The sequence below is a fragment of the Heteronotia binoei genome, chromosome 2, assembly GCF_032191835.1.
Source record: "Heteronotia binoei isolate CCM8104 ecotype False Entrance Well chromosome 2, APGP_CSIRO_Hbin_v1, whole genome shotgun sequence".
Taxonomy (NCBI): Eukaryota; Metazoa; Chordata; class Lepidosauria; order Squamata; family Gekkonidae; genus Heteronotia; species Heteronotia binoei.
Genome location: NC_083224.1, coordinates 21,424,522 through 21,451,317, shown reverse-complemented (window position 1 = coordinate 21,451,317; position 26,796 = coordinate 21,424,522). Strand labels below are relative to the sequence as shown.

General features: G+C 48.0%; 1 protein-coding gene across 1 annotated transcript in view; it reads right to left on the bottom strand.

The window, feature by feature from the left end:
- The window catches only part of COL20A1 (collagen type XX alpha 1 chain), a 219,977-nt gene that overhangs the window by 73,319 nt on the left and 119,862 nt on the right, over positions 1–26,796 (bottom strand). Inside the window, exons 22-26 of the mRNA XM_060230663.1 lie at positions 25,908–25,946; positions 17,381–17,519; positions 11,883–12,025; positions 10,654–10,763; positions 3,377–3,535 (exon numbers count right to left, since the gene is read on the bottom strand). Of these exons, the coding sequence (XP_060086646.1) occupies positions 3,377–3,535; positions 10,654–10,763; positions 11,883–12,025; positions 17,381–17,519; positions 25,908–25,946 (590 nt within the window). The remainder of the gene's footprint in view (positions 1–3,376; positions 3,536–10,653; positions 10,764–11,882; positions 12,026–17,380; positions 17,520–25,907; positions 25,947–26,796) is intronic.

The window sequence follows — 26,796 nt, the reverse complement described above, 5'->3', positions numbered from 1 at the left end:
TGATAGCTGATAATGGGGCCCTCTTTCGAAGCCAGGACAGCAGTTCCGAGAAGGGCAAAATAGCTGATAAATGAAGGGGGAGCAAAGGACCCGGAGCCTGTTCTTTGGTGACTTTTCCATTACTCATCCTAATTAAAGGTGTCAGAAGGAAATTCGAAACAGATGCAAGAAAGGGGGAGAAAGGAGTGAGAATCCAACAAAGCAGCTGTCAATCTGCACCGTGTAGCAATTTTTGGAACAGAATATATGTGTTGTTAAATAAAGTCTGCTTGAGTGATAGTGGTGTGTATCCTATCACTCCACTCAACAAAGGTGGAAGCCTTCTTCCAGTCTAAGGAGGCTTGAAATGTGCAAACACGGTTTTCCCTTAGTCCCCACCTGAAGACTGGCAACACTACTTGAAACTTGGCTGAGTCATGCAGGGTTGCCAGCCTCCAGGTGAGGCCTGGAGATTCCTGCTTTTACGATTGATCTTCAGCTGGCAGAGATCAGCTCCCCTGGAAAAAAAATGGCTGCTTTGGAGGGTGGAATCTGTGGCATTGTAACCAGCTGAGGCACCTCCCCTCCCCAAACCCCACTCTCTCCCGGATCCACCCCCAAAGTCTCCAGGTATTTTCCAACACAGACCTGGCAACTCTAGTGATGTGGTACAATACAGTCTAGTTTCTGCACATCTCCTTTTGCAAAACCATTCCATCCCATCTCTTACAGATACTGCAGAGAGGTGAAGAATGCAGATGGGCCCCTGCCCAACATTTCTTCTCACCCTCATCTGCGAGATGGTTTGTTAGGTAGTGAACAGAGCATGGCCTTCTTGTCAGTGGCCCCAATTAGCAGACTCAAGGAGGTTTATCGTACCTTTTCCCCACCAAAGTGCTCCCATTTGCCCACTTATGGAGGGAAACCTCCAGCCAACTGCAACACTTCCTGTGTGATGCTGGCAACATAGCCTGGGCCTTTTTCTTTCTCCGGGTAAGTCCAACATAGATTGCCATGGGTATCTGGGGCTCTGAGGGAGCTGTTCTTTTAGATAGAGACACCAAATTTTCAGCATAGCTTCCAGTGCCTCTTCCCAAAATACCTCCCAAGTTTCAAAAGGATCGGACCAGGGAGTCCAATTCTATGAGCCCCCAAAGAAGGTGCCCCCATCCTTCCTTATTTCCAATGGAGGAAAGACACTTAAAAGGTGTGCGGTCCCTTTAAAGTGATGGCCAGAACTCCTTTTGGAGTTTAATTATGCTTGTCACAACCTTACTCCTGGCTCCACCCCAATGTCTCCTAGTTCCACCTCCAAAGTCCCCAGATATTTCTTGAATTGGACTTGGCACATCCCCCACCAGTCCCACATCCTCCACCAGTTGCCAGAAGGGACCTGGTAACTCTACCACAAACTCTCCTCTTCATGATATGGCAACATACATTGCTCTTTTCACCTTTTATTTCCTCCTAGACTCCCTCTCCACCCCAATAAGACAGCAACCTAGGGCAGCATAGACAGCATTGCATTACTGCCTTGCGGTTTCGTGTTTTTGTCTTCTCTTACATTTCATCTTTCTAGCCTTGCATCTCATTAAGGGAGTAAAGATTATTGCTTTTCTGAGATTGCCTTTGTCTCATTTTCCTCTCCTGATTGGAGTGCTGTGCCAACTGAAGCCCAAGTATACGCTAGGCTATTAGACCCCAAAATAACTACCAGGTGACATGGTCTGACCCCTACATGCGAAAAGAACATTTAGCACATTACGGGCATAGCTTATGGATTGATTTGGATAACAACCTCCCATTTGAAGAAAGAGTACAATCCAACTAACAACTCTGGAATCCATAGAGTTATTCTACTACATCTGGGAACCAGACTGCATTCCTCAGCATGGTAGAAAAGACAGGCTCACGAAGTGGTGGAAACGGGGACCACAACTATGTACACATACCAGGATCTTAAGAACATAAGAGAAGCCATGTTGGATCAGGCCAATGGCCCATCCAGTCCAACACTCTGTGTTACATAAGAACATAAGAGAAGCCATGTTGGATCAGGCCAATGGCCCATCCAGTCCAACACTCTGTATTACTTAAGAACATAAGGGAAGCCATGTTGGATCAGGCCAGTGGCCCATCCAGTCCAACACTCTGTGTCACACAGTGGCCAAAAAAAACCCCAAGTGCCATCAGGAGGTTCACAAGTCTTTTCATAAATTCACAGATCTTTTCAGCTCCTCACACAATTGAATGCAACCAACACAATCTGGGGAGCAGAAGGGCCCCCCAAATTTAAGCAGGTCTTATGAGCAGGGGTCATTTTGTAGAAAAATAGGTGGCAGAGTTCATTAGCATAACTTATTAGCATATCCCATCCACCCACCCCAGCCAAAAACAACCTGATGGAAGAAAGGAGAGCCCTGGGCAAGTGAGGCCTACTTGGGCTGGCTAGCGATCCAGCCAGCCCAAGCAGGCCTCGCTGGCTTGGGCCTCTCCTGCGCCACGCCCCCCCAGTCAAAAAGTCAGTAAGCCACCCGCTGCCCAAAATCACATAAGAAGTGGGCTTCTCCAGGGGTTCATGAGGGCTGCGGGGTGTGTGGCTGGCTGGCTGCCCGCTCTCCTAATCCAGGAATTGTTATGCAGCTGCACCTACGATTCAATGGACAAGGTAGGTGGGGAGGAAGAGGGGGAACCGTCTGCTGCTGAATCTGAGGCCTGCTTATGGGCGACCCTGTTCCCTCCTCCAGAATGCAGGATGACATCTCTGAAGGCCTGTGTGGGATGCCCAGAGAATCATGGGTTGAATCAATAAACAGGGGAGTATGACCAACAAATGCTTGTGGTTCTGTTGTGTGGAACAGAGACGGCTATTTTATGATGTCTTCTCCTTCTTTTACAGCCTACTCCACTAAAGAGGACTGAAATGATTAGACCAGGGTTTCCCAGTGTGCTTCTCGTGGGCATTGTGGTGCCCGCCAGTACTTCCCTTGGCAACCGCCAAGCTTCAGGAAGAGGGCAGAACCATTATAAGGCAGGGCTTGCTATTGGCCACCCTCTTTCAAAGAAAAGGGTTTCCCACTGGGCGATCAGGAGAACTGGTAAACGCCTGGGTTTTTCTGAGCCAATGTGTGGCTCCATTTCCCCTTCAGGTTTTCCTTATTCCCAGAAGGTGTGAGGAGAGAGGTATTCCCTTCAGCTCCATCTTCAGTGGCAGCCATTTTGAGTTCTGCTCCTTTGGCAGCCATTTTGAGTTTGGCTCTGCCTTCTGAGGCAGCCATTTTGGGATGGTGCTGCTCACCACCCCCTCTCAGAATTCCATATGTGCCCCATGGGCTCAAAACGGTGGGGGACTCCTGCTTTAGACCTTTGGAGTCAAGCGGATATTCAGTAAGCTTACCGCTGCCGACCCACTCCGTGGTCCTCGGGTCCTCGTCAGCTTCCCCAGCATGACAAAGCCAGCAGTCAAGACATTCTCTGAAGCTCCAAATGGCTTCTCGGCTATTTTCTTGCAGTCGATATACAGTTTGACCCTGGAACGGCTCACGGAGACGTGCACCTGCTCAACAGACAAAAATAGCTCCACTGTGCCTCTCCTTGCAGTTGGAACATTCGTTTCAGTAGAACACAATTGGAGATGGTCGAACCTGCAAAATATGCCCAGCGCGGCACGAGCATGACATACAGGAGAGCTTGTAGGACTTGGATCAAGCCCATCCCAGCAGTAATGCCAACCCAAGCCAAGAAGCTCGCTGGCAGGCCTTGAGGAGATAAGTAGCCAGCAGGCAAAATTCACACAAACAGACAATAGCTACATACTTGCAGAGAGGCAGTGTGGTATAGCGGTTGCAGTGTCAGATTAGGGTGTGAGAAACCCAGGTTCAAATCCCTGTATGTGCCTTGGAAGTCTGCTGGGTGACCGTGGGCCAACCCCACCCTCTCAGCCTAACCCACCTCACAGGGCTCTTCTGAGGATAAAATGGAGGAGAGGAGAACAATGCTGCTTTGGGTTTCCACTGGGGTGAAAGGCAGGGTGTAAATAAATATAGGAGAAGAAGAAGAAGAATCCGAAAGAGTCTCAGAGCATCTCAGAGCCAGTTTGGTGTAGTGGTTAAGTGTGCGGACTCTTATCTGGGAGAACTGGGTTTGATTCCCCACTCCTCCACTTGCACCTGCTGGAATGGCCTTGGGTCAGCTATAGCTCTCGGACGAGTTTTCCTTGAAAGGGCAGCTGCTGTGAGAGCCCTCTCAGCCCCACTCACCTCACAAGGTGTCTGTTGTGGTGGGAGAATATATAGGAGATTGTAAGCCGCTCTGAGTCTCTGATTCAGAGAGGAGGGCGGGGTATAAATCTGCAGTCTTCTTCTTCTTACCATCTCCTTTACAATTCCCCCACAACAGACACTTTGTGAGGTGGGTGGGGCTGAGAGAGCTCTTACAGCAGCTGCCCTTTCAAAGACAACTCCTATGAAAGCTATGGCTGACCCAAGGCCATTCCAGCAGCTGCAAGTGGAAAAGTGGGGAATGAAACCCGGTTTTCCCAGATAAGAGTCCACACACTTATCCATTACACCAAAATAAAGTGCAGTAGCACCCCAGAGACCAACAAGATTTTGGGGGGACAAGCATTTGAGAGGCAATGCTCCTTTCATCAGATCTGATGAAGGGAGCATTGACTTTTGGAAGCTTATACACTCAAAAGCTTTCTTGGTCTCTAAGCTGCTATAACAGACCAACATGGCTACGCTGTGAAACAGCCAATGAAGTGATAAAACTGTCCCCTGGATTGTACTGTTGCAGGTGGGAATTGTCCAGTAGTATGATTCTCGGGGGAGGGGGGGGACAAATTTGTTCCACAGAGAGGAAGAGGAGGAGTTGAGTTTATGCCCCGCCGTTCACTCGGAGTCTCAGAGCGTCTTACGCTCCCCTTCCCTTCCTCTCCCCGCAACAGACGCCCTTTGAGGTAGGTGGGACTGAGGGAGCTCTGACAGAAACTGCTGTTGAGAGAACAGCTCTGAGAGAACTGTGTGACATGCCCAAGGTCACCCAGCTGGCTGCCATGTAGAGAAGTGGGGAAATCGAACCCGGTTCTCCAGATGAGAATCAGCCACTCTTAACCACTACACCAAACTGGCTCTCTGAAAAATAGCACGTTACAGAGAAAGCTAGGCTATAAATCCCATCCTTAATATCGACTTCACTTCTGCTTCCTATTCAAACCTGTCAGTGTAGGTCCCCTTTTTAGCTGACAGCAGAGCTCCAAGAGAGAATCCATATTTCGTTGCAACATGCAAAGGTGCATCTGTCAGTGATGGAAATTCATTCTAACGAAGCACTTACTTGGGATTAAGCATCCATTAAATACACTGGGAGTTACCAGAGAGTGAGGATTTAGGGATTTGCCAAGCACAGGGAGAAGAAAGGAGCAAAGTGAATAAAAGATTAGAGCAGATTAAGACTGGGAAAGCAATAGGAGTTCTCAGAGCTTTTTATGTAGAAAAAGCCCAGCAGGAACTCATTTGCATATTAGGCCCCACCCCCGACAGCAAGCCAGCCGGAACTGCATTCCTGTGCATTCCTGCTAAAAAAAAAAAAAAAGCCCTGGGAGTCCCCAGAGTTTCTGGAAGAAGCAGCAGTTATATTGGATTTATATCCCACCCTCCACTCCAAATCTCAGTCTCAGAGCAGCTCACAATCTCCTTTACCTTCCTCCCCCACAACAAACTCCCTGTGTGGTGGGTGGGGTGAGAGAGCTCTCCCAGAAGCTGCCCCTTCAAGGACATCTCTGCGAGAGCTATGGCCGACCCGGAGCCATTCCAGCGGCTGCAAGTGGAGGAGTGGGGAATCAAATCCAGTTCTCCCAGATAAGAGTCCACAAATTTAACCACTACACCAAACTGGCAGAATGAGCAGAGCGCTTGGGTGGCAAAAAAAGAAGGCAGACAACGGGGCAAAGAAAGAGAGTCGGCTCCTTCCAGGGAACAAAGCGGAAAGGGGAGAAGAGAACAGAGAGAGAACGGAACGGATAGTCCTCTCTCTCTAAACACCTGCCAATTGCGTCAAGCAGGGACCATCGGAGGCAAGTCAATGCCAGGGTGATTCAGACGGTAAGACGAGAACAAATTGGCTGCCATCGGTCATTAAATAATTCACCACCGAAAAGCGGCAGCTACGTTTGAGAACTGCACTGGCCAAAATACAGAGCCTCATCTCCTGGCATCGTGGCAGCTGGCCAAGCTGGGTTCACAGCTGGCACCTCCCCGCTCAGCTCAGTAGCTGGCAGAAGACTTAAAAGGCAGAGATGCACGCATTTTTAACCACCAGTGACATTGGGGGTGGCAATACGGATTAGGGATGACAGCCTCCAGGTGGCGCTGCAGAGATCAGTCCCCTCTGGAGAAAATGGCTGCTTTGGAGGGTGGACCGTGTGGCATTGGACACCACTGAGGTATCTGTCCTCCCCAGGCTCCATCCCCAAATCTCCGGGAGTTTCCTAACCAGGAGCTGCCAAACCTATCCCCTCCCTCCACCGGTGCCCAGGAGCTATCTGACAACCTTACTGCAGATGGACAATCCCAGATGAAGCTATTTGGCTGTTCAGTAGCAAATATGTCATACTCACTGAAGTACGTGCAGGGGGGAAAGGAAGCAGAGAAGCATAGCAAGGCGAGCTAGTCAATAACAGTGAGGAGTAGCGGTTAGGGCACTGGACTGATATCGAGGAGTCCCCAATTTGAGTCCTTGCTTAGCCGTGAAGCTCACAGGGGCTGGATCCAGGTGGCCAACATGGGCCAACACAGGCATCTCCCACATCTGGATTTAAAAGGGATGTTAAAACACACATCTGGGCCCTGCCTCACACCTGCCCTTCCTTCATTCTTCGCCATCTTTCTCCTGCATTAGAAAGAATTGCTGGAGCACTTCTGGGGTGCCTCCCATTCATTTGAGTGGTGTGACGGGGCGTGCACAGCCTGTCCCTGTTTCAGCAGCGGGCCGTGCTCTGTCGGTCTGCCCCGGGGCATTTTCTACTATGCCAGCTTTCTTCTGAGATGGGAAGCTTCTGCCCCAAGCTGCCCATCTATACCCAGCGAGGGAGACTTTCGGCTCGCCTCCCTCTCCCTCTCCCCCCCATCTCCCTCTCTCTTTCCGTCTCTCTCTCTCCCCCCCCTTTCTCTCTCTCTCTCCCTCCCTCTCTCCGTTTCTCTTTCTCTCTCTCTCCCTCTCTCTCCTTTTCTCTTTCTCTCCCTCCCTCTCTCTCTTTCTCCCTCTCTCTCTCCTTCCCTCTCCCTCCCTCTCTCTCCCTTTCTCTCCCTCTCCCCCCTCTCTCTCTCCCTCTCCCTCTCTCTTTCTCTCCCTCTCTTTCCCCCTTTCTCTCTCTCCCTTTCGCTTTCTCCCCCCCCTCTCCCTTCCCCTCTTTTTCTCTCCCTGTCTCTCTCCCTCCCTCTTTCTCTCCCTCTCTCTCCCCCTTCCTCTCTTTTTCTCTCCCTCTCTCTCTCTCCCTCCCTCTCTCTCTTTCTCCCTCTCTCTCTCCCCCCCGCCCAGCCTAACCTGCCTCACAGGGTTATTTGAGGATGAAATGGAGAGGTGAAAGCCCTGTACGTTGTGCTGTGGTTTTTGGAGACTGATGGGATAAAAATGTTGTATCTAACTAACTGCCCTAACCTGGATGGCCCAGGCTAACATCAGATCTTGGAAGCTAAGCATGGTTGGCCTCACTTAGTACTTGGATAGGAGACCACCAAGAAAGTCCAGGGTTGCTATGCAGAGGCAGGCAATGGCAAACCACCCCCATTCATCCGGCCCAGGCTAGCCCAACCTCATCAGCTCTTGGAAGCTAATCAAGGCTGGCCCTAGACAGTATTTGGATGGGAGACAAGGAAGTTCAGAGTTGCTATGCAGAGGCAGGCAATGGCCAACCACCTCTCAACCACTCTTGCCTTCAAAACCTTACAGGGTCACCGTAACTCAGCTGTGATTTGACAGCACTTTCCGGCACCAACAGACTAACTGGCAGAGCAGCAAAGAGGAGAGCAGCCATTGAGTGCCTTTAGGACAGCCCTCGGGCCAGCCCTGCCACTAGGCAAACTAGGCAATCGCCTAGGGTGCCGGGGTTCTAGGGGGTGCCAAATTGGGCACCTTCCAAGTAGTTGTCCCTCTAAGCTGAGTTTGATGCTGGGAAAGACAGAAGGCAAAAGAAGAAGGGGACGGCAAAAGATGAGATGGCTGGACAGTGTTACTGATGTAACAAACATGAATTTGAGCAGACTTCGGAGGGTGGTGGAAGACAGGAGGGCCTGGTGTGACTTTGTCCATGGGGTCGCAAAGAGTCAGACTTGACTGTGTGACTGAGCAACAAAAAGCTCACAGTTTTTTAGTCTCTGTCTCACACATTTTTGTCTTAGCTCAGGAAAAATGGCCTCAGGGCAAACTCATTTATGCAGGAGCTCACAACTTCAATGCCAGTAGCTCATGAAGTAGAATTTTTGCTCACAAGACTCCACAGCTTAGAGGGAGTATGGCTCCCATGTGACTTGGTGACACATGGGCAGTGGGGGGGGGAGGAGAGTCACCAGAAGTTAGCTTTGCCTAAGGTGCCGGACAGTCTAGGGCATCACAGAATACTTGAGTAGAATTGGTTTCCCCAAATTGTTAAATATTGACAGATTATTCAACAGCTCCTGATGGACATCAAACTCAGATATTTAAAAGGCAGAGTGTTTGAATGGAGAGTGCATAAGGGAAAAAGACAATGTTCTCAGTCAGCTGCGTGTTCATAGGCAGAGAGAGTTGCAGTAGAGAACTTCTTAGATCTTCTCAGTGAGGAACCCCTGCTGAGAGGTTGCCCAGAACACAGAGTGTAGAACTCTGGCCTATGGAAATACCTATTTGCTGCCTGTTGAAATAATCCTTTCCCAAAAAAAACCCCCTCACTTTGTTCCAAATTTTGAAGCGGATTCTTTCTACACTGAAGTTTTAACCTAGAAACTTTGCGTCTGAAATCTAAGGGCTAGAACGTGAAAGCTTTTCAACATTCAAATGTTCGGGAACATCTGTTTCAACTTTGACGCCTATGCCAGGTTTGATATAATCATGACTCCAAGGGCTTTTTTTTTTTGTAGAGCTCATTGGCATATTAGGCCACACCCCCTGACATCACTGTTGTTTCATACAGGGCTTTTTTGTGCAGAAGAAGCCCAGCAGGAACTCATTTGCCTATTGAGCCACACCCTCTGACATCACCATTGCTCCATACAGGGCTTTTTGTGTAGAAAAAGCCCAGCAGGGACTCATTTGCATATTAGGCCATTCCCCCTGAAGCCAAGCCAGCTGGAACTGCATTCTTACTCAAAAAAAGCCCTGCCAATACCTGACCTGCCGGCTGAGGCATTCACCTTCATCCTTGGAGCCAGATGCCTGCATCACTTGCGGCGTTGCCAGTGTCTAGGTGAAGTTTGGAGAGCTCCTGCAATAACAACTGGTCTCCACCCCGCCCCCCGGAAGGAATGGCTGTTTCGAAAGGTGGACTCTATGGCATTACTACCCCACTGAGGTCCCTCCTTGTCCCAAACTCTGCCCTCCCCAAAGCTCCACTCCCCAAACCTCCAGGAATTTCTTAACCCAGAGCTGGCAACCCTAACAGCTAGGCTCCAATTTTCCCCAAAATATCAAAACCAGGGCTTTTTTTGAGCAGGACGGCACAGGAACATAGTTCCACCTGGCTTGGGGTCAGGAGGTGTGGCCTAATATGCAAGTAAGTTCCTGCTGGGCTTTTTCTACAAAAAAGCCCTGCATGAAACAATGGTGACATCAGGGGGTGTGGCCTAATATGCAAATGAGTTTTTGCTGGGCTTTTTCTACACAAAAAGCCCTGTGTGAAACAACGGTGACATCAGGGTGTGTAGCCTAATATACAAATGAGTTCCCACTGGGCTTTTTTCCACCCCAAAAAGGCCTTTGTGAAACAATGGCGGCATCAGAGGGTGTGGCCTAAAATGCAAATGAGTTCAGCATGGGCTTTTCCCCCCCTACAAAAAAAAAGCCCTGATCAAAACCAAGTCCTGGAAAGCCATTCAAATTCCATTATAAGGGAACGGCAGAGAACAATTGCATTCAAATCGAATTGCTCGATTTATGCATAATGTCGCACGTGGGGAGATGCCTTAGCTCAGTGCTTTGCATGCAGAAGTACCCCCGTTCATTCTCTGGCATCTCCAGTTTTTTCTTTCTTTATTTTTTAAAACTTAGCTAGGAAGGCTGGGAAAGATTTCTGCCCGAGACTGTGTAATGCATCTGTTTGCACCGTCCATGGCTAGAAAGACCAACAGTCTGACTCGGGGAAAGGCAGCTCCACAAGGTCCAATTAATTATGACAATTCAATTTTGTCAGATTGCTATTAATTCTTGAGTACAAAGGATTATTTGCTGACTTTCTGCTTCCCCGCCATGCAATTTCTTGGATATGCTCGTGCATACATTTAAATGGATTAAAGGATGCAAGCCGGAAGTGGTTGAGGATGACAATTCTCTCCCGTCCCCCCTCCCCACCCATTAGTATTTCAGCACATGCACAAACCCAGAAAAGTTAGCAAATGTCTTCGGGATATTTTTAGAATCGTAGCTGAGCAAACGCAGGGACGTCACCATCCCGATAAACGTCTCCTTCTTTTCAATAAGAACCTTGTGGAAGCTCCCGTAGAAAATCTTCTTCACGTCCGGTTGATCAAAGGCGACTTCTTCTACATCAGCATCGTGGTCACGCCCGAAATAGGCCAAGGATTTCTTGTTGGCTAGAGGAGGGGGTGAAAACAGGGGCAACTTTCATTAAATCACCTCATTTGAAAGGGAGTTAAACAAGCAAGATTGATTTCTTCGCCGACGGTCGCCTATTGAACGGGAGCAGAGCGGAGCGCCAGAAAAATAACATTTCAAAGGCAAACGGCTTGGCAAGAACGGAGAACTCAAAGAGCATCTCGCAACGTGTTATGCGGGGAATGCTATTTTTGTGGGACGCGCCCAACCCTATGCGAGCCACACACTGTGGCTTTCCACGCGCTTCCTAATCTCCATTTTGGCAGTCTTAATAGGGTTGCTAGCAGCAGGTTGGGAAATACCTGGAGATTTTTTTTGGGGGGGGGGGTGGAGCCTGAGGATGACAGGGTTTGGGGAGGGGTGAGGCTTCAAAGATAGCCAGTTTGGCACAGTGGTTAAGAGAAGAAGAAGAAGAAGAAGAAGAAGAAGAAGAAGAAGAAGAAGAAGAAGAAGAAGAAGAAGAAGAAGAAGAAGAAGAAGAAGAAGAAGAAGAAGAAGAAGAAGAGGAAGAAGAAGATATTGGATTTATATCCTACTCTATACTCTGAATCTCAGAGCGGTCACAATCTCCTTTTACCTTCCCCCTCCCCCTCATAACAGGCACACTGTGAGGTAGGGCTGCCAAGCCCCCAGTCTGGGCAGGGGTTCCCCTGCCTGGGAGGTTCTCAAACCACCAGCCCACATTGGGCTGGCGGGGGGGAACCTCCCCTGACGTCGTCAGCATGATGATGTCATCCGGAAGTGACATCGTCGTGCGGCAACCACTCTAGGCGTGTCTGAGGAAACTCTATGGTTTTCCCCAGATGCTCTAGCCATTTGGGAGGGGAAACTCTATGGTACAACAGGTACCGGAGGCAGCAAGGGACTTGGCAACCCTACCGTGTGCTGGGTGCGGCTGAGAGAGCTCTTGCAGCAGCTGCCCTTTCAAGGACAACTCCTACGAGAGCTCTGGCTGACCCAAGGGCAATCCAGCAGGTGCAAGTGAAGGAGTGGGGAATCAAACCCGGTTCTCCCAGATAAGAGTCCGCACACTTAACCACAACACCAAACTGGCTGCCAGTGAACAATGATTCCCTGAAGGTGATGAGCCCACTTACGGTCAAGTACAATGCCCAGAAGGGGCTGGAAGTCTTCGTCCGTCACCTGCCACACGGCAAAGGATTCCCTGGGGCTCTCTGGCAGAAGTCGGAGTAGGAAGGTGATGGTGTACTCGCTGGGAATTCCAGAAGCAAACACTTCACTGTGGACACAGATTGCACACAGAGAATGCCTAAGTCAGAGGTCGAGGTGGGGCTGGCTGGTAGATAGGTTCCTTATTGCACCCTTCCCTTCTATACTTCCATTGTAAACACCAGGCTGTCTGAATGGGCCTTACTGCACGGGGACTGGCTCAGTCGTTTGAGAGGCAGATTTCCCTAGTTCCAATGTCATACCGTCTTACCAGTTGGCTCTGAGCAGGACTGCACTCCTCGGTGATCAGCTTAACGAGAGGCAGGGCTCCTTCTTTAGCTGGAGCTCCTTTGCACATTAGGCTACACACCCCTGATGTAGCCAATCCTCCTGGAGCTTCCAGTAGGCCCTGTAAGAAGAGCCCTGCAAGCTCTTGGAGGATTGGTTACCTCAGGGGTGTGTGGCCTAATATGCAAAGGAGCTCCTGCTACAAAATGAGCTCCGATGAGAAGCATTACTAGTTCCAGAACCGGAGGCTGTACGCTTTCCTCCAGCTTCCAGTTCCTTCAGTTGTTTCTCCCCACCCCGCAACTGTACATTGCTCATGCACCCCTGCACGTTGAGAAAACTCTAGAATGAGGTGGCCAAACTGTGGCTCAGGAGCCATATGATGCGGCTCTCAAAGCCCCCACTGCCCTCTCAGCTGGCTTGTCTCTTTAAATCAGTTCTCCAAGCCAAGCCAGCTGGTGGATTGGAGAATGCATTTAAAGATAAAGTTGGTTTCTTTCCACCTCTCCCTCCATCTTACTTCCCACCATCTATTTGCCTTCCTTCCTTCCTTCCTTCCTTCCTTCCTTCCTTCCTTCCTTCCTTCCTTCCTTCCTTCCTTCCTTCCTTCCTTCCTTCCTTCCTTCCTCCCTCCCTCCCTCCCTCCCTCCCTCTCTTGCAGTCCTCAAACATCTGATGTTCATGTCTTGTGGCTCTCAAACATTTGCCATTTACTAAGGTACGCAAGTTTATTAAGGTAAGCAAGTTTGGCCACTTCTTGCTATGGCGATCGTTTTGTGGCTGCCTCAGCTTCCTGCAGCAGCCATTTTGCGGCAGCCATTTTGTTGGTGTGCCCACCACACCATGTCAAAATGCCAAAGATGCCTGCAGGCTCAAAAAGATTGGGGACCCCTGTTGAAGAGCTCTTTTGAGTTCAGGAAAAAGCAGCATAACGTGTTTTAGATAAATTTCACTGGGACTGACTGGTTGGTATTGTGACCACCACACAGGCTTTGGCTTTTCGCTTTCCCTCTGTAGTGACACGCTGTCCTTGGGAGGGTCATTTGTGTGTGTGTGTGTGGTCTTCCAAAACACCAGCAACACAAGGCACCGTGGTTCTGAACATTTTGACTGAGGAGACTCTGTGGAATCTTACAATTCGGTGCTAAGGAGCTTTGCTTCTTTAAACAAGATTAAAATTATCCCTCCGCTTCGGTAATTGAACTTAAAAAGGAAACTACAGCTGTTCTCGGTAATCCAGTCTGTCTTGCTTTGCAAAACTGCAGTCGATAAAAAAAAAGGCTAATGGAATACATGCCAGGCTGTTGTAAAACCCTGATTATGAGGAGGGTGGAAAACAGCAACACAATGCAGAAAATCATAGCTCAAAATTATGGGTTTAATGAGACCTGTTGAACTCTCAAGAGGCCACACGTAGGGTTTCCAACCCCCAGGTGGGAGCAGGGGACCCCCAGGTTTGCAGGCCCTTCCCCTGCTTCGGGATCATCAGAAAGCGGGGGGGTGGGGGAGGAAACGTCTGCTGGGCACTCCATTATTCCCCGTGGAGATTGATTTCCACAGGGTATAATGGAGAATTGAGCTGCGCATATTTGGGGCTCTGGGGGAGCTGTGTTTTGAGGTAGAGGCACCACATTTGCAGCATCGCATCCAGTGCCTCTCCTCAAAACACCCGCCAAATTTCAAAAAGATTGGACCAGGGGGTCCAATTCTATGAGCCCCAGAAGAAGGTGCCCCTGTCCTTTATGATTTCCAAATGGAGAGGTGTTTAAAAGGTGTGCGGTCCCTTTATATAATAATAATAATAATAATAATAATAATAATAATAATAATAATAATAATAATAATAATAATAATAATAATAATAATAATAATAATATTTTATTTTTATCCCGCCCTCCCCACCTCGGCAGGCTCAGGGCGGCTGACAACATTTCATAAAAACATACAATAATAATCAAAACAGTTAAATTTAACAATATAAAACATTGAACTTAACAATTTTAAAAACCAGTCAATACAATTGATACAGTTAATAACGTCATCTGCCAGTACTGATGGAAATTGACGCTAGTTCTGCTAGTACCAGCAGTGCGGTATAGATCTTTAAACCGCATTTGGCGGATCCTTGATTTACGGTCCTCTCTAGCAGTCCGAATGTGCAAGTCTAAAAAGGGAGGTCTTGCAGGCCCTGCGGAACTGGTCAAGGTTCCGCAGGGCCCGCACCTCCTCAGGGAGTTGGTTCCAAAGGGCGGCGGCCGCTATTGAGAAGGCCCGTGCTCTGGTCTTTTGATATCTAATCTCTCTCGGCCCAGGGATAGTCATTAGATTTTTCCCGGTTGACCTCAGTGCTCTCTGGGGTTCATATGGGGAAAGACGGTCCCTCAGGTAGGCGGGTCCTCGGCCATATAAGGCTTTAAAGGTAATGACCAACACTTTGTACTGGACCCGGTATATGATCGGCAGCCAGTGCAGTTCACGCAGCCCCGGCTGTATATGTTCCCATTTCGGGAGTCCCAACAACAGCCTGGCCGCTGCGTTCTGCACTAGCTGCAGTTTCCGAGTCCGGCACAGAGGTAGCCCCAAGTAGAGGGCGTTACAGTAGTCCAGTCTTGAGGTGACCGTTGCATGGATCACTGTTGCGAGGTCCCGGCGCTCAAGGAAAGGGGCCAGCTGCCTCGCCCGCTTCAGATGGAAGAATGCTGACTTGGCAGTGGCTGCTATCTGGGCCTCCATCGATAATGAAGGCTCCAGTAAAACACCCAGGCTCTTTACCTGGCGCGCTGCTTTCAATGGCGCGCCATCGAAGGCCGGGAGAGCTATTTCCCTTCCCAGGGCGCCGCGACCCACACAAAGGACCTCTGTCTTCGCTGGATTCAGCTTCAGTCCACTCAGCCTAAGCCATGTCGCAACAGCCTTTAAACATGATTGCCAGAACTTACTTTGGAGTTCAGTCATGCTTGTCCCACCCTTGCTCCTGGCTCCACCCCCCAAAGTCCCCAGATATTTCTTGATTCGGATTTGGCAACCCAGCTACACGGGTTGCCACCAACTTGAGATGGTATACTTGGCACACACCTTTGTGCCTTCTCACAACCACCTGGGGAAATGCACCAGACGAGGGGAAGCACAGTAGTCCTGTGGCTATGAACTAAGCAAAGGGAGTCCTGGGTTCAAATCCTCACATGGCCATAGTAGGAATGCCAGTGTTATTCACTGCAACATTGCTATTCCATATAGACAACTATCCTTCATGTGCAAATCCATATATTTCTTTTTCCTACATGAGAAAACGTGGACAAACCAGAGTTACCAGGTCCTCCCTGGCTGCGGATGGGGGGTAGGGTTGCCACATCCAGGTGTGGAAACTCCTGGAGATTTGGGGATAGAGCCCGGGGAGGACAGGGACCTCAATGGGGTGCAATGCCAGAGTCCACACTCCAAAGCAGCCCTTTTCTTCAAGGGAACTGATCTCTGTAGTCTGGGGATAAGCTGTCGTTCTGGGGGATCCCAAAGTCCCACCTGGAGACTGGCATCCCTAAAAGCATCAATGCTAAGCTGGGAGATGCAGATTCCCAAGAACAAAGAAGGAGGAAATCAGACCTGTATCTGCCGGAGAATCCCCCAGAATTACAGGTCACCTCCAGACTACAAGAAGAAGAAGAGGAGGAAGAATTTATGCCCTGCTCTTCACTCTGAATTTCAGAGTCTCGGAGCAGCTCACAATCTCCTTTACCCTTCTCCCCCACAACAGACACCCTGTGAGATAGCTGGGGCTAAGAGAGTTCTCACAGCAGCTGCCCTTTCGAGGACAACTCCTGCGAGAGCTATAGCTAACCCATCCCAGCGGCTGCAAGTGGAGGAGTGGGGAATCAAACCCGGTTCTCCCAGATAAGAGTCTGCACACTTAACCACTACATGAAACTGGCTCTCAGTCTACATAGATCAGTTCCCCTGGGGAAAACGGATGCTTTTGGAGACACTAGGGCACTGTATCCCACTGGGAAAGGAAAGGTCCCCTGTGCAAGCACCAGTCATTTCCGTAATTAATAACACATCATTTGTAGCACTGGACAGGGCTCAAAGCACATCAGATACATTCCTGGGATTATTTTTTGTTCTTGGTACAGCAAAGTTGTATTTGGGCCTCCCTGAATATTCTCTAATTTCAGCGTTTGCTTTGAAGTTAGTGTATCTGACATCGCCGAACCAATTACTGAACAACACTCACCTCGCTGAGCATTTGCATTGTTTTAAAGTTGTTGGGGGGTTCTTGTGTTCCCTGGCTGTTTCTTCTGGGCTTGGCGTCTTCTGTTCTCGGCTATTTTTATCCAACCTGGCCTTCACTCGCTCTGCCCTCATTTGCCCTCATTGCCATTTAACTGATTGCTACCAGCAGACTTCAAAGCACTGGTGCTTACCTTGATTTCTTGAGCGTGTTTTTAATCCAAGGGGCTTAGAGCAGGGGTGGCCAAACTGTGGCTCAGGAGGCACATGTGGCTCTTTCACACATAGTGGTGAAAGCCAGTTTGATGTAGTGGTTTAGTGCTCAGGAGTGGGAGAACCGGGTTTGATTCCTCACTCCTCTGCTTGCAGTTGCTGGAATGGTCTTAGGTCAGCCGTAGCTCTCGCAGAGCTGTCCTTGAAAGGGCAGCTGCTGGGAGAGCTCTCTCAGCCCCACCTACCTCACAGGGTGTTTGTTGTGGGGGAGGAAGATAAAGGAGCCACTCTGAGACTCTGAGATTTAGAGTGCAGGTCGGAATATAAATCCAATGTCTTCTACTTCTTCTTCTCTTGAAGTCCCCACTGTCCCATTGGTCAGCTTGGAGAAGGCAATTTGCCTCTCCAAATTCAGTTCTCCAAGCCAAGTCATCCCAGTGGCCTGGAGAATGCATTTAAAGTTAAAGTTGCTTTCTTTCCACCTTCCTTCCTTCCTTCCTTCCTTCCTTCCTTCCTTCCTTCCTTCCTTCCTTCCTTCCTTCCTTCCTTCCTTCCTTCCATAAGCTTTTGGAAAATTGGCTACATCAAGGGTGTGTGGCCTAATATGCAAAAAAGCCCTGGTAACCGCCAATCAAACATTTGTGCAGCAGTCCGACAGCTAGTCGCGACCTTGCACTCTGGTTATATTTTTTGTCCTTACCTTGTTTGGCGGGTCAGTTGGATATCTCTGTAGAGGGTGTATGTGTGAGTTCCTAGAAAGATGTAGGGCTCCATCGCCACTCCTTTAATGGAGGCATACTCTTTTTCCTGGAGTCCAAATGCCTCCATCAGATCAAACCCTGAAAGAAGCAGAGAAAGAGAACAGGAAGGCAGCATAGGGGCACCAATCTTATCGGAAGCCAGGAGAGAGACCACCTTCAGAAGGATGAATAGAGAGTGAAAGTCATGTGACAAATCCATACCAAGGAGGGGATTTGAATCCTGGCCTTCCAAATTCAAGATCAGTTTTTCACCCATATGATGGCACTCATTCTTCTACAATCCGATTAGTTTCAAAGATTCTGTGTATCAATTTCAGGGCTTTTTGTTGTTGTTGTTAAAGCAGAAATGCGCAGGAACACAGTTCCGGCTGGCTTGGCGCCAAGGGTGTGGCCTAATATGCAAATTAGTTCCTGCTGGGCTTTTTTTGTAGAAAAGCCCTGTGTGGAATGATAGCGACATCAGGGTGTGTGGCTTAATATGCAAATGAGTTCCTGCTGGGCTTTTCTTTTACAACTCCCCCCCCCCATCGATAGAGCTGCAAACTGCGAAATACTTGGAGATTTGAGAGTGGTGCCTGGGAACGATACGGAACTCAGCAGGGATGTGATAGTTGGAGTGATTCTGCATGCCTGGACATAGAAGGGGTGCTGCATCACTCTAAGTGTGTATAGGTGGTACCTCCTTGAATGGGATGCCTCTCTTTGTCTTACCATGAGAGCTGCCCTATTTCCCTTCTCTCTCCCTCCCCCGTTGTCCTCTCCCACTCTTTCCATGGTGACATGCATCTCTGTAGTTCTTTCCTGTAAAGACAATGCCATCATACTCCCGCATACATGATAATGGACAAGCTGGCCATTTGTGAGAGGGAAAGGACTCTTTAGACTAGGCTTCTCTCCAGGGCTTTTTTTTTGTAGCAGGAACTCTTTGCATATTAGGCCACACACCCCTGATGTAGCCAATCCTCCGGGAGCTTCCAGTAGGCCCTGTACTAAGAGCTCTGTAAGCACTTGGGGGATTGGCTACATCAGGGGTGTGTGGCCTAATATCCAAAGGCGTTCCTGTTACAAAAAAAAGCCCTACTTCTCTCGCTCGCCTGAATGAGAGCTGGAACTACTCGAATAAATGTCAATTTCCTTTCTTTGCAATATACATCTTGTAAGATTTATTCACTGCTCTCAGTAACAGACTTCTATGACTGGGCTATATTAACTCAATATCCCAATAGTGGTGTCATAGAGTTCACCCTCCAAAGTATCCATTTTCTTCGGGAGCACTGATCTTTGCACTCTGGAGAGCGGTTGAAATTCTGGGAGATCTCCAGGCCCCACCTGGAGATGGTTATGAGGAAGATCTAGGTGTAAGATAGAGAACTGTTGGCTTAGAAACAGGTTTGAAGAAAGCTTGAAGAAGTCGAAGTGAAACGAGGGAGCAAGTATGACCTTGTTGCATCTGAATATTATGCTTGCTGCATTCTAAGAGCCAGTTTTGTGTAGTGGTTAAGTGTGCGGACTCTTATCTGGGAGAACTGGGTTTGATTCCCCACTCCTCCACTTGCAGCTGCTAGAATGGCCTTGGGTCAGCCATAGCTTTCGCACAGGTTGTCCTTGAAAGGGCAGCTTCTGTGAGAGCCCTCTCCAGCCCCACCCACCTCACAGGGTGTATTTTGTGGAGGCAGAAGATAAAAGAGATAGTGAGCCACTCTGAGACTCTGATTCAGAAAGAAGGGTGGGGTATAGATCTCTGGTCTTTGTTAGAGATTTGGGACTTCAGAGACTTTCATTCACTTCCTGGAGTACCACCTGAACCTTTTCTTTGAAGAAGCACTGCACTGATTTATGTCTAAAAGGACTTAAGGGCTTGGTTTTGGTGGAATGTTATTCTAATTGTATGATACGTTTTGATAATTGAAGAGTCGATATATTTAAAAAGGATTTCTACATATGTAGGTTGAATTCTAATTAATTTTTGGAGGCCGGCAATCACGGAAGCCTAGCGGCTTACGTCTCCGTCCCCACCTGGAGGTTGGCAACCCTACAAATTAGTCATTGAAAACCCCTCCATGGAAAATCCAGTCAGCTTACCTACAGCAGTGAACAAGCTGGCAAAATGCTGGGCGGAGAATTTAAATTTTCCCTATGAAAAAAGGTTAAAATGCTTAGGCCTCTTTAGCTTGGAGAAACATCGACTGAGGGGTGACATGATAGAGGTTGAAAACATTATGCACGGGATAGAGAAGGTAGAGAAAGAAGTACTTTTCTCCCTTTCTCACAATTCGAGAACTCGTGGGCATTCAATGAAATTGCTGAGCAGTCGGGTTAGAACTGATAAAAGGAAGTACTTCTTTACCCAAAGGGGGATTAACTTGTGGAATTCCCTGCCCCTGGAGGTGGTGGCAGCTACAAGCATAGCAAGCTTCAAGAGGGGATTGGATAATGTGTGTGCGTGTGTATGTATGCATATGTGTGTGTGTGTATATACACACACACACACACACACACACATATATTGGCCACTGTGTGACACAGAGTGTTGGACTGGATGGGCCATTGGCCTGATCCAACATGGCTTTTCTGATGTTCTTATGAGAATTCGTGGACATTCAATGAAATTGCTGAGCAGTCAGGTTAGAACTGAAAAAAAGGAAGTCCTTCTTCACCCAAAGGGTGATTAACATGTGGAATTCCCTGCCCCTGGAGGTGGTGGCAGCTACAAGCATAGCAAGCTTCAAGAGGGAACTGGATAAACATATGGAACAGAGGTCCATCTGTGGCTATTAGCCACAGCGTATTGTTGGAACTCCCTATCTGGGGCAGTGATTATTGGTATTCTTAGTGCTTTGGAGGGACAGTGGGAGGACTTTAAGTGTCCTGACCCCACTGATGGCACCTGGGTTTTTTGGCCACTGTGTGACACAGAGTGTTGGACTGGATGGGCCATTGGCCTGATCCAACACGGCTTCTCTTATGTTCTTATGTGTGACACAGAGTGTTGAACTGGATGGGCCTGATCCAACATGGGCCTGATCCAACATGGTTTCTCTTATGTTCTAAAATGTTAACCCCCTTTTTTCTTTTTTCTTTTTTTTTTTTTAAACTGCCTCTTTAAACTGCTAACTAAAGGCCAACCTGGGTTATGTGGCAAATACACGTTCTCCTCCAGAAAAGAAGAAGAAATGTTTTCGGCCGTAGAAGCTTCCTGCCTCCTCCTGAGCACCTCATTAAAGCTCCATGAGTCACTTTTCGTGCAGAGAACAGTTTTATACAAGCTCGCAATCAGCATGTTTTTTCCCTCCCTCCGCTTATCTGAAATTTATGGAAAGCTGGAAGGGGGGATGGGGTGGAGAAGGGGGAACAAGTTGAGGGAAAAGAGAAACTGTATAAATAGTAAGGAGGACACACTGCAATATGTTTTTTTTTTTAATTCAAGCAATATCCTGCCTCCGCTCTTTCCATCCTCTCCATCATTTCTGTCTCCTGTCGCTCGCTTTCTGATGGTTTATCCCGATAGCGGAAGGGAAAAGGGGGAGAATTTTGCAGCCTTTAAAAAAGAAGGTTCCCCAGTTACATCTGGTTTGTTTCAAGGATGTCTCGTTAAAGACCAAACTGGACCGTCTCAATTCAAGCGCGCACCCACAGTTAATAATGTTATTTTCTAGAAGTAGGGGCTGCGCTGGCGAATGAAATAACGTTGAGGGGATGGTTGCAAAGGGAGGAGGTCAGAGGTGGCTGAAGGCCACAGGCAATTCTGCTTGCCTGTTTTTCCAGCCTGGAGGGGAAAATAAAGTTACAAACGGAGCGTTCCAAAAGGAGCAGCTGCCTTAGCTTTCCTGGCCAGATTTGGTGCTCAAGGTGCACCTGTAGTTAAGAGTGGGGAAAAGAAATGTTTTGCAGCAAACACACACACACACACAAATGAGGGGCTTTGTGCTATGACTGCCAATTTCGTGTTGGGAAATTCCAAGAGATGTGAGGGTGAAGCCATCGAAAGGGGCAGGATTTGGGGAAGGGAGGGACCTCATTTGACTTTATAAAGATTTGCCACTCCGATCTAACAGATTAAGAACGTAAGAACATAAGAGAAGCTATGTTGTGTCAGGCCAATGGCCCATCCAGTCCAACACTCTGTGTCACACAGTGGCCAATATATGTGTGTGTGAATACACACACACACATATACTGTAGTTAATAGCCACTGATGGACCTCTGCTCCACATTTTTATCCAATCCCCTCTTAAAACTGGCTATGCTTGTGGCCGCCACCACCTCCTGTGGCAGTGAATTCCACATGTTAATCACCCTTTGGGTGAAGAAGTACTTCCTTTTATCCGTTTTTACCTGACTGCTCAGCAATTTCGTTGAATGCCCACGAGTTCTTGTATTGTGAGAAAGGGAGAAAAGTACTTCTTTCTCTACTTTCTCCATCCCATGCGTAATCTTGTAAACCTCTATTTGATTATTTGACTTTATAAAGATTTGCCACTGCGCTGCCGGGTGTATGTGTGTAGACGTGGTGGGGGTGGGGGACATTCATCCTCTTTTGTACAGAACTTTGAAAACCAGGGTTCACCTTGACCAGGGTTTTTTTTTTTTTTTTGTAGCAGGCACTACAAAAGCAGGCGTATTGGGCCACACCCCACTAACATAGCCAATCCTCCAAGAGCTTACAGGGCTCTTAGTACAGGGCCTACTGTAAGCTCCAGGAGAACTGGCTACCTCAGGAGCATGTGGCCTAATAGGCAAAGGACTTCTTGCTACAAAAAAAGCCCTGACCTTGGCCCAGAAACTTACCTGTTCTGATCCAACATGGCTCCTCTCAGAGCTTTTTTTTGAGCAGGAACGCTCAGGAACGAAGTTCCGGCTAGCTTGGTGTCAGGGGATGCGGCCTAATATGCAAATTATTCCCTGCTGGGCTTTTTGTAGAAAAAGCCCCATGTAAAACAATGGTGATGTCAGGGGGTGTGGCCTAATATGCAAATTTCATGCTAGGCTTTTTCTACCAAAAAAAGCCCTAGCTCCTCTTATGTTCTTATATTCACACACTGAGAAGGCGAGAGCACTAAGGTTTTCTTAAGATCTTTGCTGATCCCTCCCTCTCACTGTAGGCCTTCATTTTGTCCCCCTACGCTAATACTGACATATGCTGACACCACCACCCCTCCCCGAACAAAACTGCAGGGTTGGGTACGGGCCGGTGTCATTGTTAGAAAGAACAAGGGTCTATTTGTCCAACTCAAATGCTGCCACATTCTACCTGGGATGTGAATAGCCAGAGTTTTGGGGGGGCAGGGAAGCACAGGAATGGCTGGCTTGGTGTCAGGAGGGTGAGGCCTAATATGCAAATAAGTTCCTGCTGGGCTTTCATACAAAAAAGCCCTGTGTGCAACCATGGTGATGTCAGGGGGTGTGGCCTAATATGCAAAGGAGTTCCTGCTGGGCTTTTTCTACAAAAAGCCCTGTGTGCAACCATGGTGATGTCAGAGGTATGGCCTAATATGCAAAGGAGTTCCTGCTACAACAAAAAAAAAACCCTGGTCAAGGTGAACCCTGGTTTTCAAAGTTCTGTACAAAATAGGATGAATGCCCCCCACCCCCACCACATCAACACACATGCACCCTGCAGCACAGTGGCAAATCTTTATAAAGTCAAATAATCTGTTAAAGTGGGGGAGAAATTATTACGGGACTGCAGTGCCCTATGCGTTTCCAGCTGTCACTCTTCCCCCAGGCAGTTCTGAAAAAAATAATAATTAGAATCTCTTATCAAATATTAATACAAATATAAATTATTGCAATTCATTAAAAGTAAAAAGACAAAAATTAACCCAAGGTTAAAAACAGAAAAACACGTCTCTATAACTTTGCTCAAAGACAAGGGGGAAGGTGAGGCAAGAAATTGGAAAATTTGCTTGGTATCTATTTCTCTAATTGTAAAAAAAGAGGCAATTTTTGTGTCAATAATCATTATGCTATACAGCGCCAAAAATGAAACACCTCATTATGTTCTCCCATTCTGCTTCAGACAGGCGGCAGATTTGCCTTATGCGCTCCTTAATTATAGGGTGAGAGTCCTACGAGGTATTGCAAGCAGATTTTAATATAATGAACTGTTTCATTTTACACTTTGCATAACATAAGGATCAGAGGCATTAAAATAGCGAGTTTGTTGCTTTACAGTTTTGGCAATCTCCTTTGTGAGTTGTTCATTTCCTTATATATGGCCCTCTTGACTTTGAGCAAAGTTACGCACAGAGAAGATCTCGTAAATTATGAGTTATTTCCCCCCCCCCCCTTTGCTATTAAAGAGTTTTTAATAAGGCATATTTACGGGCCTCATTTTGGGCAGAAGCTCACAGGAGCGGAGCTCTGGAACCTCCAAATTTTATTGTGCTCTTTCTTTCTTCCTCCCCCACAAGAAAAAAAAAAAACCTTGCTTCTGGGCTCCATTGTTCATCCCCACTGTGAGAATTTTGCTGAACTCCAAGATCTGACAAACTTCCTAATATTCCCCCCCCCCCCCCAAAAAAAATGGGAAAATAAAATTGGAAAAGATGGGAAAACATATAAAAAGCAGGCAGATGGGAATCTTCCTCATGCCACTGTGGCCACGAAGGAGATAGTAAGGTTTTATTATGACCATTATAATTCAAGAAGCATTTTAAAGTAGATGTTGAGCTGATATAATTTAGTTCACCTTCCGGTAATGCCAGGAGTGTATAGCATATGCAAATGACTTATGCAAATGAGTGGTGCTAATGAGCTCCGGCACCTTGTGTTCTATTAATTGACCCCTGCATATTTATATTAATTTTGATAATTCCCCTCCCCCCACCAAAATTACTGCTGAGGAAAAGAAACAGCTTGAGGTCTAGAGGGCACTGAATGTTGAGAATATTTTATAGGTTCTTTCTACTGGCACTGCTGAGTTTAGGGTTGCCAATCCCCAGGTGGGAGCAGGGGATCCCCGGGTTTGGAGGCCCTCCCCCCGCTTCAGGGTCATCAGAAAGTGGGGGGAGGGGAAGGAAATGTCTGCTGGGAACTCTTTTATTCCCTATAGTGATTTATTCCCATAGAAAATAATAGAGAATTGATCTGCGGGTATCTGGGGCTCTGGGGGGCCTGTTTTTTGAGGTAGAGGCACCAAATTTTCAGTATAGCATCTAGTGCCTCTTCCCAAAATACCCCCCAAGTTTCAAAAAGATTGGACCAGGGGGTCCAATTCTATGAGCCCCAAAAGAAGGTGCCCCTATCCTTCATTATTTCCTATGGAAGGAAGGAATTGAAAAGGTGTGCCGTCCCTTGAAATGTGATGGCCAGAACTCCCTTTGGATTTCGATTATGCCTGTCACAGCCTTGATCTTGGCTCCACCCCTAATTTCTCCTGGCTCCACCCCCAAAGTCCCCAGATATTTCTTAAATTGGACTTGGCAACCCTAGCTGAGTTGCTGCTCAGCAATCTTCCTTTTATTTTGAGGGGTCTCATGTCATCCTCCAGGTGGGACCTGGGGATCCCCTGGAATTACAGCTTATCTCCAGACTGCAAAGATCAGTTCCCCTGGAGAAGATGGATACTTTGGAGGGTGGACTTTATGGCATTGTCCCTGTCCTTCCTGGGCCTAATATGACGTCACTTTTGGTGACGTCATCATGCCGCATGTGCGCAATTTCATTTCCCAAAGGAGCTGGGGGGCGGGGGGCAGTGAGCAGGGATCTGCCTTGAGTGGCAGAACCCCTAGCGCCAACCCTGGGTGTGCAGGAGGTCCCACGTTCACTCCCCGGCATCTCCAGTTAAAAAAGGACCAGGCAGGAGGTGATGTGAGCAACCTCAGTCTGAAACCTTAGAGAGCTGCTGCCAGCCTGAGTAGACAATACTGACCTTGGGGGGCCAAGGGGCTGATTCAGTAGAAGGCAGCTTCATGTGTGTTCCAGCAAGCTATACAAAATAGTACAGACCAGAGTCCCTAATAATTTCCCTACGTAACTCCTATAAATCATTTTGTGCAGTGCAACCCATTGCCTGCATAGAAAAGCCCTCTTGAATTATTCAGTTTTGCATAGTTTGTGGAAAGCAAGCAGAGTGGGAGCCTTCCTGGCCTCCCGAGGCTATCCATTCCAAAAGGTAGGGGGCCACAACAGAGAAGGCAGTGGACAGGCAATTGTTGAATCTACCCATTTGCAGGTTGCCACCTGCAGAAGACCCCACTCCAATGAACAAACCTGCCGGGCCCCATAGCAATCTCTTTGCCTCTTCCTCCACCCAGAGAACAAGATCACAGGTCTTTCGTTCCCTTCCTCTCAACCTTGTTGTCTAGCATGACCAAGAATTTCTCTTTGATTTTGAATACGAGGACAGCACCTGGATCTGAGACACCTGCAGTCATCACTGTTCTTGAACTAGTGCCAGCTACTTAAAGCCTCAAAAAGGAAAGGGCCATTTTGCATGATCACGAGGCACAATCAAAGCCGTACCTCGTAGAGAGCCGTCAGCGGAGTTGAGGGCAGGACAGGCTGCAGAATGAAAGGAGACAAAAGCTATCAATAATATAATTTCCATGTGATGATCATAGCAGAATACATCCCCCCCCCCCCGATGAACATGTGAAGGGAAGTTCCATGCAGACCCTATACGGCCAGGGGCCAGCATATCTTCAGGACTGCCTCTCTCTATATGAGCCCGCCCCGCCCAGTTTTGAGATCCACTGCACAACATCTTGTGGTCCCTAAGGACATCTGGTTGGCTTTGATGAGGGCTAGGGCCTTTTTAGTTTAGGCCCCTACCTGGTGGAATGAGCTCCCCTAGACATCCGGGCCCTGCAGGACTTTGACGAGGGCTAAGGCCTTTTTAGTTTAGGACCCTACCTGGTAGAATGAGCTCCCCTAGACATCCAGGCCCTGCGGGACTTTGACGAGGGCTAGGGCCTTATTAGTCTAGGCCCCTACCTGGTTGAATGAGCTCCCCTAGACATCCGGAACCTGCGGGACTTACAGAAGTTTTGCAGTGCCTCTAAGACAGAGCTCTTCCTCCAGGCTTTTAATTGATCCGGTGGGTGTCCTCTAGTTATTAGTTGTCTCCCCAACATTTTTACCATTACTGTGATATGTGTTACACTGCCAGATATTGGCCTATAGGCTATTGTTGTGGCCACGCCTTCCTGTGTATGATTGTCGATATCTTATACTGCTCTCAGGCTTTTATATTTTTACATTTTTTATGATGTTCCTATATTTTAATCTTGAGAGTCCCTTGGACTGCAAGAAGATCAAATCAGTCAGTCCTAAGGGAAATCAACCCAGATTGTTCCCTGGAAGGTCAGACGCTGAAGCTGAAGCTCCAATACTTTGGCCACCAAATGAGAAG